We start from the raw sequence: 15346 nt of genomic DNA on the forward strand, positions 1-15346 counted from the left end.
GGTAAGAGCACTGACTGCTCTTCCAAAGGTCCTGAGTTCAAATCCCAGCAACCACATGGTGGCTCACAACCATCTGTAATGAGATCTGACGCCCTCTTCTGGTGTGTTTGAAGACAGCTACAGTGTATTTACATATAATGAATAAATAAATCTTTAAAAAACAACAAAAAAAGAAAATAGACTTTAAAAAAAAAAAGAAAAGGAAGTATGTATTGTGTGGCTCATTGTTAAGAGGTCATCTGGCCTGCTGTGAGAGACGGGGACATACTTGAAGAACCTTTTCCATAAAAGCCACTGTGCATTAGCTTTGGGATGCGTATAGGCAGGCAGATGGTGTTGATACCATCTGTTTGTCTCTGGTGCCTTTCCTGTAGTGTGTTGGTTGTTGATTTTAGGCTAGTAGTCTTGTGACTACAGACAGGTAACACTGAACAACCCTGGGGCTCATCTCCTGAAGCAGGGACCTGTTAGTGAGCGTGCAGGTATAAAGGGTCAGGCCCTTTTATCTACAGGAGCTTTTTTGCTCCTCAGTTGTTTTTTTTTTTTTAATTCCATTTTCAACTTGCATAGCCACCCGGCAGCCAAGTTTGTAGAGCTCCAAAGTCATTTTTGCACCAGATGATGGCCTGCCTCTGTTGAAAAGGGCCTTTTATCTGATCCCAGGGTGTGAGCCGTAGTCGTCCTCAGTGCCTTCTGAGGCTGCCTGTGGTTCTGGGTGCAGCTCCACTGGTACTTAGGGTCACTCCAGTCCCACCATAGTGCTGGTGTTGATAGATGCCTTTAAAGCCTCTGTACTGACTTGTTTACCCACCTCTGTCTGTCTGTCTAACCAACCTACCAAATGGGACATGATCTGTGTAAACTGGTTCAGAGCTTACCATGCATCCTAGGCTGGCTTTGAACTTAAGATCTCATTTTAGCTTCCTAAGTGTGCATTTGCAGACATCTGCTACCATGTCCACTGCTGCTTACGTCTATGCGAACTACTGGCTTCCCAGGACTTTTGTGGCTACTTTGCTAAAATTACTCTACAGAGCCCCTTTGCCAGAGTGCTGCACCTACGCAGTGTTATCTGACCCTGTCTTTATTTCCTCTGTGGCTCTAATTATATTACAGACTAAACCCTGTCTGTCCCAGTATTGTTCACCCTCCTTATGTCTTGGCTGCTGTTTGAGTGTTAGAAGAAAATTGCCGATAGAGCTGAGTTTCTTCTTCTTTTTTCTTTTCTTCAATGTAGAAAAGAAAGCTCAGAGCAAACCACTGCCCTCAGATATTGCAGTAATCATGTACACAAGTGGGTCCACAGGAATTCCAAAGGGAGTCATGATCTCACACAGCAACATCATTGCTTCTATAACGGGGATGGCGAGAAGGATTCCAAGACTGGGGTATGTCATTGTAAAACTCAGAGTGACTGCATACTTGTAGCTGTTAAGAGTTCAAACATTTGTGCCATTTTAGTAGATGGCTAAAGTATTCCCCAGGTGTCTTAAAATTTTAGAGAACATTAATTTTAAAAGTCAACATTTTGAAATTTATTTGTGTATGTGTGTGTGTGTATATATATATATATATATATATATATATATATATATGTATTTATGTATGTATGAATGTGTGCATGTCTAGTTCCACGTGAGTCTGCGTCTGAGAGCCAGTACCCAAGAACTTGTAGAGGCTGGAGTATCAAATGCCCTTGAAGTTACAGGTCGCTGTGCATGCCTAGCAGGGTACTGAGAACCAAACTAGGGTAGTTTGTTTAACTGCTTTGTCAACTGCTGAGCCAGCTCTCAAATTAGTTACATTCATGTGACTTAAAATAATAGTTTAATTATTTAATATTTGAATGATGAAAAATTTAACTGACTTTATAGTTTTAAATCTCTTATATTTAGATTATTTCAGTCAGTATTGCTTCTTTATGTACATAGTCATTTTTATATGTAAATGTTGTCCTAGTAGACAGATGAGGTAAGCATTGTCAATGATTTGGTTTTGATGTACTCTAGTGGAATCAGGGGAGAATATAAGGGAGAAGGCCAAAAAAAAGAAGGTAGAGGAGTTGAGACAGTGCTTCAGAGATGAAGTCAGCATCAGATGACTGAGCTAGTCGTATACTGCTTCGCTGTTCCTGTTCCTCTTATGCAGAGACATTAGATGCTCATTTAGACACAGGCACTTAGCTATGGAACTGAGTTTGGGAGTAGAGCTGGGGTATTTGACTGCACTTTCCCTTCAGACTCTCCTCAGCTTCTCTTCATGTCTTAGTTGCAGGGCCATTTCTTGAAAAATACACAAATATAATGCACATTTTCCTGTATATTTAGGTATACCTTTTGGTTTATTACTAGCTCCAACTTCTAGAACAGGCATGTCCGCTCTGTGAGAGACACCAGATACCGACCAACTGACTCTGAAGGCTACCTCCTCTTTACTCGAGCCTCAGCACTTTGCTTCTGCCGCAGACCACATTCTGAAAGTGCCTGCCTCCTTGGTTTTGGGTTGGGCTGTAGTTGTTCTTTCTGTCTCTAATCTCTACCCTATCAGCAGGGACTCAGATGCTTAGCGTAGCTGTGCTCCATGTAAGCTTGCTGTAGTCACTTCTGGCAGAGAGCTCCCATAACCTTTTGTGGCATACATTTTTTTTTTTGCAACATACTTTTAGTAAGGGTTCATTCAACCTCTCCTCTAGCCCACCACACACGAGAGACAGTGGAAGAGAAAAGTTATTAGGATATGGGGGAAGTAGACCTGCTTAGCAATAGTTCTTTTGGGGCAAGCTCAATCTTCTGTTTTAGCAGTTTAGTCCTGCAGCAAATACCAAATAGGACTCAGCAGCTGCAGACCAGTCCTCTAGGCAGGCAGACAGCACACAAAAACTGGCAGCTTACAGTCCAGTCCTCTCAGCAGGCAAACACCAGGCACGAACCAGCAGCTGCAATTGAATTGTGGAGAAACCAGAAGGCTCACCAACCGGCCAGCCCGACGAGAGGCCACTGAAGTGGCAAGCTGCCACAGGAACCTCACAGGCAGTTCTCAGGCGAGTTTCTCTCCAAGGCAGCCTTACCACAATTGAGCTCAACAGTGCTATGTAAGGTGAACCAATAGGTGCGTGTCATTAGGAAGAAGAGTGAGGCAGAGCAAACCAAACCAGAGCTCATCTCCCACTGCCTGTGGGGTCAGATTTATATTCCTTCATCAAATGTCCTTTCACGTTTGCTCTATCCATACATCCTTTCACCTGTGTCTGCTTCAGTAAGACATCCTTTCACGTGTTTGCTATATCTGTACATCCTCTCACCTGTGTGCTCCGGCAAAGCATTCATCATTTGACATAACTAACTTTCCAAAGGTACTAGGCGCTTCCACTTTAACCTTTGCTTTTACCTGCCTTCCTTTCAGAGAGGAAGATGTGTATATTGGCTACTTGCCCCTGGCACATGTTCTAGAATTAAGCGCTGAGCTTGTGTGTCTTTCTCATGGATGCCGAATTGGCTACTCTTCACCACAGACATTAGCAGATCAGGTAAATCACGTATCTGCAACTCGAAATGCTAAATATATTTTTAACATGTTTTCTCTATCAGTTTACATTGTATCTTCAATTATTTTAAACTAAACATTTGACTTGTATGTCTAGAATATAAGTACACTGAAAGGGTAAATATATCATATGCCTTTGAGCTAAGAATGCCATTATGATTTTAAGCTAAAGATCTTTATGTAGATTTTTTTTTCTGTTCTTTAGTCTTCAAAAATAAAAAAAGGAAGCAAAGGAGACACATCCGTGCTGAAGCCAACACTGATGGCAGCTGTTCCGGTAAGGACTGCCCATTAAGGAAGCGCCGTCAGCCACAGGCCATGGGGTGGTGATAACACTTTCAAACAAATTGTGATCTTACCTAAGATTTTTAGTTCTGATAAAATATATCTTTAAAATGAATTCATATCTTGGCATTGAGGTCACTGAATGGGTGAGGTGCTTGCTGTGCAAGTCTGAGGACCGAGTTAATTCCTAGAACCCACGTAAAAGTGGTGGAAGGAGACACTCAAGTCCATGTAATTGTCCTCCAGCCCCCATGTATGTGCCACGGCACAGGCTTGCATGCATTGTCCTATATCACCTAGACAACAGAAGTATTAATCATATGGGTGTGATTTAAATGTGAAGGTTGCTCATAGAGTTAATGAACTCACTTATGCATCTAGGAAATCATGGATCGGATCTACAAAAATGTCATGAATAAGGTGAATGAAATGAGCGCTTTTCAACGAAACTTGTTTATTTTGGCATATAACTATAAGATGGAACAGATTTCAAAAGGGTGTAGTACTCCACTGTGTGACCGGTAAGTAAAGCCAGTTCTCTATGTCAATGACAGAGTTCACATCAACAGCTCAGGGAAGTGAGACAGTTATAAGTAGTACAATTACTTTAAGAGGGGTGTGGTGGCACAGGTCTATCATCTCTGCCCTTGAGAAGTAAGGGGAGAAGGACCCAGAGTTCAAAGCTGGAGGCTGGAAAGCTGGGTTAATGTTAGAGCAAAAGGATGGGTGGAGGAAGAACAATAGTCGACACCAGTGCCTTCTGTCTGTGCTCCTCTCCTCCCCCTTCCCCTCCCCTCCCCTTCCCCTTCCCCCTCCCCTCCCCCTCCCCCCTCTCACTCCTACCCCCACCCCCACACTAACTTAAGACAGAGTTCACACACACTATTTTTTTTTTTTTTTTTTGGTTTTTCGAGACAGGATTTCTCTGTGTAGCCCTGGCTGTCCTGGAACTCACTCTGTAGACCAGGCTGGCCTCGAACTCAGAAATCCACCTGCCTCTGCCCCCTGGGATTAAAGGAGTGCACCACCAATGCCCGGCTACACACACAATCTTAAGACAGAGTTTCCCTGGCTAGAACTCAGGTTCACATGCCTCTGCCTTCTGAGTGCTACGATTAAGAGTCTGGATAGCTTAGTTGGCAAAGTGTTAGATTGAAGGGGCACACACTGCCACATCAGCCTCAATACATCTTCTAAAATGGTTGCCATTGAGTCTTAATCCCTTTCAAAATGCTTAAACCTAGGCTGTGCTGATAAGCAAGCATTACCACTGAGCTGTGTTCCCAGCCTTACTACTTGCTTTTGAGTTACAAGCAATCTTTTTACTAGAGTTTTTAGAAACATCAAATAGACATTTGTTTTCTCTTTAAATTTCTCTTATAATTTACCATTACAATTTTAAAAACTATAACAAACACTTCAAAACTTTATATTAGACTTTAAAGAGATTGCTATATATAAATATGCATAAATTTCTAATGAATAAATAAAAGCTGAAAAATAGTCAGCTTTTTACAAATGATATGAAGATGTGGTATGTCATAAATACATTTTTATGATAATGAATTCTCTGGTCATAAACAGGGATATAAACTGTCATCCTCTGTAGAACCAGGGGTTCTGTGAGTCTCTGGTTTGACCAAAGTATTACAGCTCTCAGAAGGAAGTCTGCACAGGCAGGGTCCCAGGTCTTGCCCTCTACCATGGCAGCACCAATGTCAGTGGCAGAGGCGGCGGCAGTGGGCAAAGATGGGCAGCAGCAGTGGTAGGAACAGCAGGGGTGTGAGCCTGTCCTGCCAGCCAGGTCTAAGGTCCAGTGATGAATGCTTCGGAGAGAAAACTCTTCCTCAAAGTGTTAACAAGTCAGTAAAACAGCCACTCGCAGATGATTCTCTGTGAAATGACTTGTGCACTTTATTCTACATGGGAGGACTTTATAAACATTGAGGAGGAGGGTGGGATCCAGGGGTAGATGCTTCCCGTTGGCTCAGTTTAAGATGCTAGCGGTGTAGAGAAGGACTCCAGGTGTTTTCCCCACATGACTGATTTATATTATCCAGAGCAGGGAGCTGGGCCCACTCCCACCTTACTCAGTTCTGAGTTCACGGGGTTTGGACTCACTCAGCATTACCAGTTCTGTGTTGTGGCATGGTCCACTTGCCCACAATAAACAATTATATATGATGATTTAATATCACTTGAAAATTAGTTAGGAGTTAATGACATTTTCTTTGTTTGCTGGAACTACTCACATTTAAGACAGATGTAGTGGCCCAAGAGAATCCCAGTTGGCTGTATCACATTGATTATATTACTTAATCTCAAAGGCTGCATGTAACAGCACTGAGAGATTAAGTCCTATTCTGCTGGTTTAATTACTTTTCTATTGGTATAAAGAGGCACCACACTAAGGCTGCTTATAAAAGAAAGCATTGACTTGGGGACATGTGTGCAGTTTCAGAGGGTTTAGTCCATGGCCATCATGGTGGGGAGCACTGGCTGGCCTGCAAGGTGTCCGAGAGCTTATATCCTGATCCATAGGTAGCGGAGAGAATGGGGATGGTGCTGCTCCTCATGGCATCCCCCCATCTGAAGGACTGTACCTACTAATCCTTCCAGCACCCGGGAACCAGATATTAAAGTGTGTGAATTTGTGGGGCCTAGTCATTCAAACCACCACACTGCTTTAAACGGCTTGAATTTTCTGTTGCTACTTTCAGCTTTGTTTTCTGGAATGTCCGAAGGCTGCTGGGTGGAAACATCCGCCTTTTACTGTGTGGTGGTGCTCCACTTTCTGCAAGGACGCAGCGGTTCATGAATATCTGTTTCTGCTGTCCTGTTGGTCAGGGGTATGGACTCACAGAATCTACTGGGGCTGGAACAATTACAGAAGGTACGTGCCGTCAGACCCAGGCAGCCACCCACACATATGACCAGTATTCATGTGAGGACATGTGGTGGGCAGAGACTCTGGGGAGTTGGAGAAGGCTTGCCTGATTGCCCAGGGACCCTGAGGTACTAAAGTGAACTCCACACTACTTGGAACTTTCCCCCAGTGCCAGAAAAGACTAAGAGAAGGCCATGCCCATCTATCTACCTGAGTGTATCTTATTCCTTCTGGGGGTGAGGGGGTGGGAGAGGGGTTGACTCTTTCTCCTAACCCTTTAGCTTAAAATGTTTTAAAATGTTTTTAGTAAACCCCAAACTGTGCCTCATAAACATAACAAGTACTACTTGTACAGTCAGTTTCTGTAATAATCTAGGCTGTTAGAAAAGCTGTCCGGCCAAGCAGTGCACCTGTGCCAAGCAGACATGCAGCCATGGCTCAGTTTTGTTTCTAAGATTCTCTTGCAGATGGGGGGGGGGGCGCTATCTGAGGGTTGATTAGGTCATCTAGGAAAAGGAAGCAATTGGTTAACTACAGCCTTCAAATGTCTTTCTTTCTTTGCTTCTCAGTGTGGGACTACAATACCGGCAGAGTGGGAGCACCATTAGTTTGCTGTGAAATCAAATTAAAGAACTGGGAGGAAGGTAACAGCCTATTTTTAGATTGAAGTGGGAATTGTGTTCCAGTTTCTTTAGTTCCATAGCATTATTATATTACCTGTGTTTTTTCTAGAGCTGAACAGGTGTGCTTAGAAAAACATGCTTCTGCATGTTTCAGAAATGATTCTAATTAATCTAAGGATAAGATTATTTTTATGGGCTGGTGAGATGGCTCAGCGGTTAAGAGCACTCACTTCTCTTCCGGAGGTCCTGAGTTCAAATCCCAGCAACCACATGGTGGTTCGCAACCAGCCATAATGAGATCTGAAGACAGCTACAGTGTACTTACATGTAGTAAATAAATAAATTAATTAAAAAAAAAAAGATTATTTTTATTTTGTGTGTGTGTGTGTGTGTTCCTGTAGTAGAGGCCATACAGAGATTTCAGTCATTCCTCAGGAGCCCTGTCTACCTTGGTTTCTTAGTCCTGGACTTGGGGGTTAAGGTAGGGTGGCTGGACAGCGAGCCTCAGGAGTCTCACTGTCGCTGTCCCCGACTGTGGAGATGACAAGCTTATGCACCAGGCATGGCTTTTGTATATGATTTTTGCCAATTAAACTCATGTCTCTTACTTCCACAGCAGCTCTTTACTGACTGAGCAGTCTCTCCAGTCTCTTGCTTATCATTTCCTTACAAAAATTCAAGTAAAAATGATAGCAAAAACTTGTGTTATTAAGTTAGGAGGGACGGGATGATAGCTCATTGGGTAAAGCACTTGTCTGTGATTCTCAAGACCTGAGTTCAATCCTTAGAACCCACATGATTGTCAAATAGAATTGACTTTTACACATATGCTGTAGTTCACATGCACATGAATACACACACACACACACACACACACACACACACACACACAGAGGTAGGGGGAGGAGGGAGAATAAATGTGATAAAAGAGTAGTGATAATTTATTTTTCAGAAGAAAAAAAAAATCACATATGCTCCATGTGTATTTTTATATTTTTTTCCTTTTCCTTGAGGACTTTAAGCATATTTTGGAAGGAAGTAATTTTTACAATAATTCTATTAAAAAGTTTATTGTTTATTTTGAAATAAAAAGTATTATAAAATGTTTGTGTCATTTTAAGGCATATAGGTTATCTGAATTATTGGGACATAACTTTCTAAAGGTTCTAAGGCTTTGATAAAATTTCTCAACTGTTTTTAGCAGAAGATAAAAATATATTCAATAATTTTAAGCCTAGAGTTAATCTGAAATTATCCGAAAGAACAAATTTCTAACTATATAGTAATGTGATTTTATGAAGGGGTCTGTTGTATTATTTAGTATGTGACAGTACTTTTATCATTTTGCTAGCATTATATATAGACCGAGTAGAAACTGTATAATTATTTTACATAATAGGTGGAGGATGCTGGGTTTTAGACTGGAATAGTAGCATAAAAGCATGGATGTTCATTATTTAACAACTGAGAATTTGTCTCTAGCTTATTGATAATGTTTAGCCACACGGTCTAGTTTGTTTCCCTTGGAGTCTCTTAATTGGTTAAAATAAGATGTATACTTAGAAATTAATAGTTTTGAATATTTGTATAATACCTATAGGTGTTATTTTGTGTTTATTAGGTGGCTATTTTAATACTGACAAACCACATCCCAGAGGTGAAATTCTTATTGGTGGCCAAAATGTGACAATGGGGTACTACAAAAATGAAGCAAAAACAAAGACAGATTTCTTTGAAGATGAAAATGGACAGCGGTGGCTGTGCACTGGAGATATTGGAGAGTTTGACCCTGACGGCTGTCTGAAGATCATTGGTGAGCATTGCATCCTTTTAAAAAGATTATGTGTATGACTGTTTTGCCTACATGTATGTATGTGTACTGCATGTATGCATGATGTCCATGGAGGTGAGAGAAGAGGGCGCCAAGTCCTCTGGAGCTGGAGTTACAGATGGTTGTGAGCCACCATATGGGTGCTGGGAACTGAACCCAGGTCCTCTGCCAGAGTACTACATGGTCTTAAATGTTGAGTCATCTTTTCAGCCTCTAAATTCTTTCTTGAAAGTGTTTTCCCAGATGACTTTACAAAGTGGTGCCTGTGTTTACAGAGACTGTATAACTAGTGAAAGAGCTTATCTCTGTAATATTGAGGAGGGCTTTTATATCATTCCTGAAATATAACATTTTAAGGAGAGACTAAAGTGTTCTTAAAGCTTGGCATGTTATGAATACGGTTGCAAAAGCTGTTCAGCCACAGATTTGTGATCATTGGTCATTCTCTACTGTTAGTATGGGGAATGCTTGTTTTTGTTAGCTGCCTGGCATCTGTAGGTTATTGTGCAGTGCTTTCTGATCCGAACTTAGTCCTGGCTTTACCCAGGAAAACCAAGGAAAGCCTGGCAAGTCAAGTACTGTGACCTACTAGGCAAAACACCTTTCATGCTTCTGCTGAAGTCTGTCCACCTTCACTAGTGCCAGATGTATCCTGGAGTTATGCAGGGCTTCCTGGGGAGACACAAGCAAACGTCTACTTACCCCAGATAGGGAACAGATGACAAACTAAATGCTGGTGTCACCAACGTCCAACTTGGTGAACTAGTGAGTGTGGTTGGAGTTCCTTATGGAGTGCAGGTGAGGGGTTACTTATCGGAGCAGGAATGAATAGAGACAGATGGAACAGCAAAAGCCCACCCCAGCATGGGTGAGAGCCCACAGAAGCTGGCGTCCTGGAGCTTCCTGCTTGACCTTGCTGGCAGCTTGACAAGGTGAAGCCGTCAGCCCAGTTGGTCTGAGCCTCCTCTGGGCAACTTAGCTTATCTGCCAGTGTCTCTTAGAAGTCTTTACTGCTTGTGCAAGCTTGAGGAGAGAGGAGTCAAGTGCATCTGGTGAGTTTCAGGGACTTCTAGTGTACTGGTTCTCAACCTTCCTAATGCTGCAACCCTTTAATACAGTTCCTCAGGTTGTGGTGACCTGCAACCATAAAATTATCTTTGTTGCTTCTTCATAACTATCATTCTGCTACTATTATGAATCATAATGCAAATATCTATGCTTTCTGATGGTCTTGGGTGACCCCTCCACCCAGGGTAATTTGACCTCCTAAAGGGATCCTGTCTCACAGGTTGAGAACTGCTGTTCTAGGGCTTTTGAGTCATTTCCGAAGTGAGGGTCCTGTATTTATGACATCGGAATCTTAAGGCCCTTCCCTGCAGGTTAGTAAGTTTCACTGAGAGTTCTTTCCTGTAGGAATTGTTGACAACGCCTGGTCTTGATACTCTAAAGGCCGAAAGGAGATGAGAGGCTTCCTCTGCTCCACATCCTGTCTCACTAATAGAGGCAGCCGGGCTGCCAAAGCTTCTCCTGCCTCTCTCCACATTTGTAGGTCAGACCTATGCCTTCTGCCACCCTATCATAAGGATTTCCTTTCTGCTGCTGCACACCTCTCCAAACCTTTGCACGTCCATCGTGTAACAAGGAAACCTCACAGTTCTAAGAAACCTTTAATGGCTGCTAGAGGTTGTGTTCAGGGGCCCTCTATCACCCAGCTGCCATTCACTTCCGCTTCTTGAATTGTTTCCTTCCTCTTTATGCTTCAGTGTTTGGGTTGACACAGCTCTTGTCAGTAAAACTCACTTTAGGCCCCACTTGCAAGGATTCCTTCCCAGTCCACAAGGTGGCTGTGTTGTGTGGATGTTGTGCTTTTGTTACTTTTCTCTCCAGCTGGTGTGCCTTTGTCCATCGCAGTGCAAAGCTGCTTTCTGTCTGTATTAGTGAGTGCCAGGAGTGTATCAGTTCAGCAGAATATATTCAAGTCATAAGGATGATGTCCCTTAAGTAAAATTTTTTCCACAAGAGAATTTATTTAATTATAAAAGATTAGGTTCTGACTTTATTGTGTAATCTCAACTTTAGGGCAACCATCAATGCTTAGTTGAGAAAAGTTTTAAATAACTTGGTGAGAGTATTTCTATGTGCTTAAGGTGTTAATGACTATACGCAATATTTCTGCTTTTGTCCTTTGCAGATCGTAAAAAGGACCTTGTGAAACTACAGGCAGGAGAGTATGTTTCTCTTGGGAAAGTAGAGGCAGCTTTGAAGAACCTCCCACTGATAGATAACATTTGTGCGTATGCAAACAGGTAAGCTCCTAGAGTCTGTGCTGCAGTATAGCAGTTGGTGGGCGTGCCGTGAGCAGTCGCAGCCCGTGTGGGGCCACCACGGCCTCTGCACAGCTAGCGAGCCGGCACTTCCTGAGATGCTCTCCTCTGTAAGTGTCCTGGGTGACAGCTTTGAGGAAACTAAGTTCTGCTGCTGCCTCAATACCTCTGCCCAGGGAGGCTTTGCAGACCCAGACAGATGCAAGGGGAATAAGGAGTATCTTCCTATAGTCTTCTCTTCTGCCCTTCTGCCCTGCAGCTTGGGCATGCTTCCTGCTGGCCCCGGCTTACCACAGCCTCACAGCCCAGGATAGATAACATAGGCATCAGGGAATGGAAGTGTAAATTTAGAAGCCTAGAGGTGTATTGGGAACTGATGGAATCTAAGATTAGACCTGACTGCATTTCTGTAATAGTAAGTGAAGTAACTTAATCGTATGACCAGTAATCATAGTCACATGTCTGTGCATAAGCCTAGTAACCCATCAGTAACAGCTGACACAGTCACAGGTGTCATAGGAAAATCAACTTAGAAGTGGACTTTGGGCTGCATTCCAGGAGGTAGAGCTTCCGGTGGAATAGTTGTCTTCTGAAATAATTAGAACTAGAAATGTTTCAGAGACTGGATTTTGTTGTTTTGTGAGAAGGTCTCGCTATATGGCCCTGGCCGTTCTGGAACTCACTCTGGACTGGGCCACTCTTGAACTACCTGCCTCTGCCTCCCAAGTGCCGCTGGAATTAAAGGCATGCAACTACTATATCCTTTCCAAGATGGTGGGATTTTTAAAATAAGTGCTTAGACTTGACCAGCTAGCACCCTGTACATGGATGCATCAGTGATTCTGCGCTTTAAAAAGCCATTCGGTTTCTTCAGCATTGCTCCAGAGATGGGTTTTATTTATTTAAGAATAACTCCAAGTGTCCTTTTCTTGTCATGATGCTGTCATTTCCTCAGGGTCAGGCTGGCCCTGAATTCACAGCAATCCTCCTGCGTTAGCCTGTCTATTGGGGGTCACAGGCTCTCTGCCCAGCAATTATGCTGTTCTGCATTTCTCAAAATAGTGTCTGTCTTTGTGCATACTAAGTTCCTTTGATGATACAAATTCTTCCTTTAACAGAGGAAAATGAGCATTGTTACAGGCTACCCTTGAACTCAAGTCATCCACTTGCCTCTCTGCCTTCTGAGTGCCGGGTTTCAACATAACTCATCACATGATTTAAACTTGCTGCTACATTTCTGTAGAAAGATAGTTTATAGGTTTTACTTTTCTTACTTTGATTCCATGAATTTACTAATCATTTCAAAGATGAATAAAAAAAATGAAAAATTTCTTTAAAAGTGTCTATTTCTACTTATAGTACTTAGACACTTAGAATTTCTCAGGTTGCAGCTTGCTTGCAGTGAACTCTGCCAGGCTCTCAAATGTACTGTGACTAAGTGGTCAGAGGCGTTGTGTGAGATAAATATGACTTATGGATGTTTGTGGGTTTTCCAGTAATAAAGAGTTGGCTATAGAGTGCTAAGGTGATTGATTAGTAAGCACAGCATGTGTTAACTTTGGTCCTTGACTAAGTTATCCTTTGTGTGTTTCAGCTACCATTCTTACGTAATTGGGTTTGTTGTGCCAAATCAAAAGGAACTTACGGAGCTAGCTAGAACAAAAGGATTTAAAGGAACTTGGGAAGAGCTGTGTAACAGCAGCGAGATGGAAAACGAGGTCCTTAAAGTGCTTTCTGAAGCTGCTATTTCAGGTGAGTATGCTGGCAAGCCAGTCCTTAGAACTGAGATGGGAAAAATGTATGCATCTATGAAACAGTTAACTTATAGGGGCTGGAGTGCATCCATTCCTGCCTGTAAACTTTCCACCATCAAGCCTTTCTGTAGAACATGCAGTATCTACTAAACTTATTTTAAAATAAATTTTTTTTTAAATTTGAGGTGTTCTTTTAAAATGTATACATGGCACTATTATAATAGTTCTATAGTATGGAATTTACCAGTGTCTTAGTTACCCTTCCCGTATCCTGATAAAAGCAGTTGAGCTTAAGGGAGAGAGGGTTTCTTTTGGCTCACAGTTCAGGCTACAGTCCTTGATGGTGGGAAGCTCAGGGAGGCAGAAAGATGGAGGAAGCTGGTCACATTTATCCATTTTCCTGCAAATATCTCATTCTCCTTGAAGTAAAATTCCCCTCCCTCTCAGATCCCAGTCCCTGGAAGGCATGCTGTAGTGTGGTGTGTGTCCTGGCCCAGTGACATGCTCTCTCACCTGTCTTGCTAGTGCTATGTGCTATCCTTTTGTAGCTTGAGCATGGGTTGGATACCCATGTAAATGAATTGTTTTAATGACAGAACTGCTTTCTGTATATTTTATACCTATATCATTTAATTTATTCTCCTATGGATAAATAATTTGTTCAATGTTTTTTGCTATTATAGTTCTCATATTTCAAAAACATGTTTTTGTCAAGAGTGGTACTCATGATGGTGGGGTTGGGTATTTGGTGGGCGTGCCTCAAAGAGCACCCGTTTGCTGAGAACTTTGACTTCATCTCTCGTAGATGTAGGTTTTTAGTGTTGTGTTTTCTTCATTTCAGCAAGTCTGGAAAAGTTTGAAATTCCACTAAAAATACGTTTGAGCCCTGACCCATGGACTCCCGAAACTGGTCTGGTAACAGATGCCTTCAAGCTGAAGCGTAAAGAGCTTAAGACACACTACCAGGCAGACATTGAGCGGATGTACGGAAGAAAATAATGAGTTTTGGCATCGGTTTGCTACAGTGAGCTCAGATCAAATAGGAAAATACTTGAAATGTATGTCTCAGGCTGAGGCAAACTCCATTCCTCATATTAAATCCCGGCTGTTACTTCTCACCACGTCACCATTTTTAACTGACAGGATTAGTAAAGTATTAAGACAGCAAACTCGTGTCTGTCTGTTTCTTCCCCTCCTCCAGTTTGCTTTGGCATCTGTGACTCTGTTTGTCAATAGGAGACTTTTTCAGAATCATACTGGGGAAGCAGTGATTTTAAAACCTCAAGTTTTTAAACATGATTTATATGTTCTGTACAATTGTTCAGTTTGTAACTTTTTAAAGTTTGGATGTATAGAAGGATAAATAGGAAATATAAAAATTGGTTATTTGGGGGGCTTTTTTACTTATTGTATTTAAAAATAAAAGGGTATCAATGTGAAATTATGTAAATTTTAAATGCTTATGAATCAAGTCATTGTTGAACAAAAGATTTGTTGCTGTGTAATTATTGTCTTGTATGCATTTGAGAGAAATAAATATACTTAGACTTATGTTTTAAGAAATGGAAACCGTGCGAATATATGCCTGACAGTGTTGGTTTTATATACCTTTTCTATTGGGGAAAACAGCTTGCTTGTCACTGCATGAATTGAAAGAGCAAGTAGGGGTACACAACAGTTTACTCACAGAGCAGCTCACCACAGAGCAGAGCAGCGGTGGCCGTTGGGGTGGTGGAGCAGTTGGGGTGGTGGTGGGTGAGAGGAACCAGGGCTTTGGAGTTTCGCTCACATCACAAATATCTTGTTTAGAGACATCCTAGGACAGTGTTCTGTGTTCTTGTATGTTGTATTTTGGACAGTTTTGTCCTTGTTGGAATTTAACTCTTACCTTTGGAGAAACTTTGTAAAGGAGGGGAAGTGTGGGAAGAAAGGAAATGGGGCTTCTCTGTGCTAATACTAGGAGCTGAAAATTCACCATGATTGGTGGAGAGCATTTGTGTCTGCCTGATGGCTTGCCTTCAGAATGATTGTGTTAAAATATTTTTATAAAAATGATTTAAGTTATGTGTGTATGTGTGCATGCAGTGACTAAAGATGCC

The 15346-nt window shown here is 42.0% G+C and overlaps 1 protein-coding gene across 3 annotated transcripts in view; it reads left to right on the forward strand.

The window, feature by feature from the left end:
- Acsl3 (acyl-CoA synthetase long chain family member 3) overlaps positions 1-14821 on the forward strand; it is a 52608-nt gene extending 37787 nt beyond the window's left edge. For all 3 annotated transcript variants that reach the window (XM_029538503.1, XM_021197464.2, XM_029538504.1), the window contains exons 6-15: positions 1238-1388; positions 3403-3526; positions 3749-3820; positions 4210-4349; positions 6549-6721; positions 7285-7359; positions 8960-9151; positions 11361-11475; positions 13088-13245; positions 14089-14821. In XM_029538503.1, coding sequence (XP_029394363.1) covers positions 1238-1388; positions 3403-3526; positions 3749-3820; positions 4210-4349; positions 6549-6721; positions 7285-7359; positions 8960-9151; positions 11361-11475; positions 13088-13245; positions 14089-14246 — 1358 coding nt within the window. In that variant the 3' untranslated portion in view covers positions 14247-14821. The remainder of the gene's footprint in view (positions 1-1237; positions 1389-3402; positions 3527-3748; positions 3821-4209; positions 4350-6548; positions 6722-7284; positions 7360-8959; positions 9152-11360; positions 11476-13087; positions 13246-14088) is intronic.
- Positions 14822-15346: the final 525 nt, after the last annotated feature.

The sequence above is a fragment of the Mus pahari genome, chromosome 5 (genome assembly GCF_900095145.1).
Source record: "Mus pahari chromosome 5, PAHARI_EIJ_v1.1, whole genome shotgun sequence".
Taxonomy (NCBI): Eukaryota; Metazoa; Chordata; class Mammalia; order Rodentia; family Muridae; genus Mus; species Mus pahari.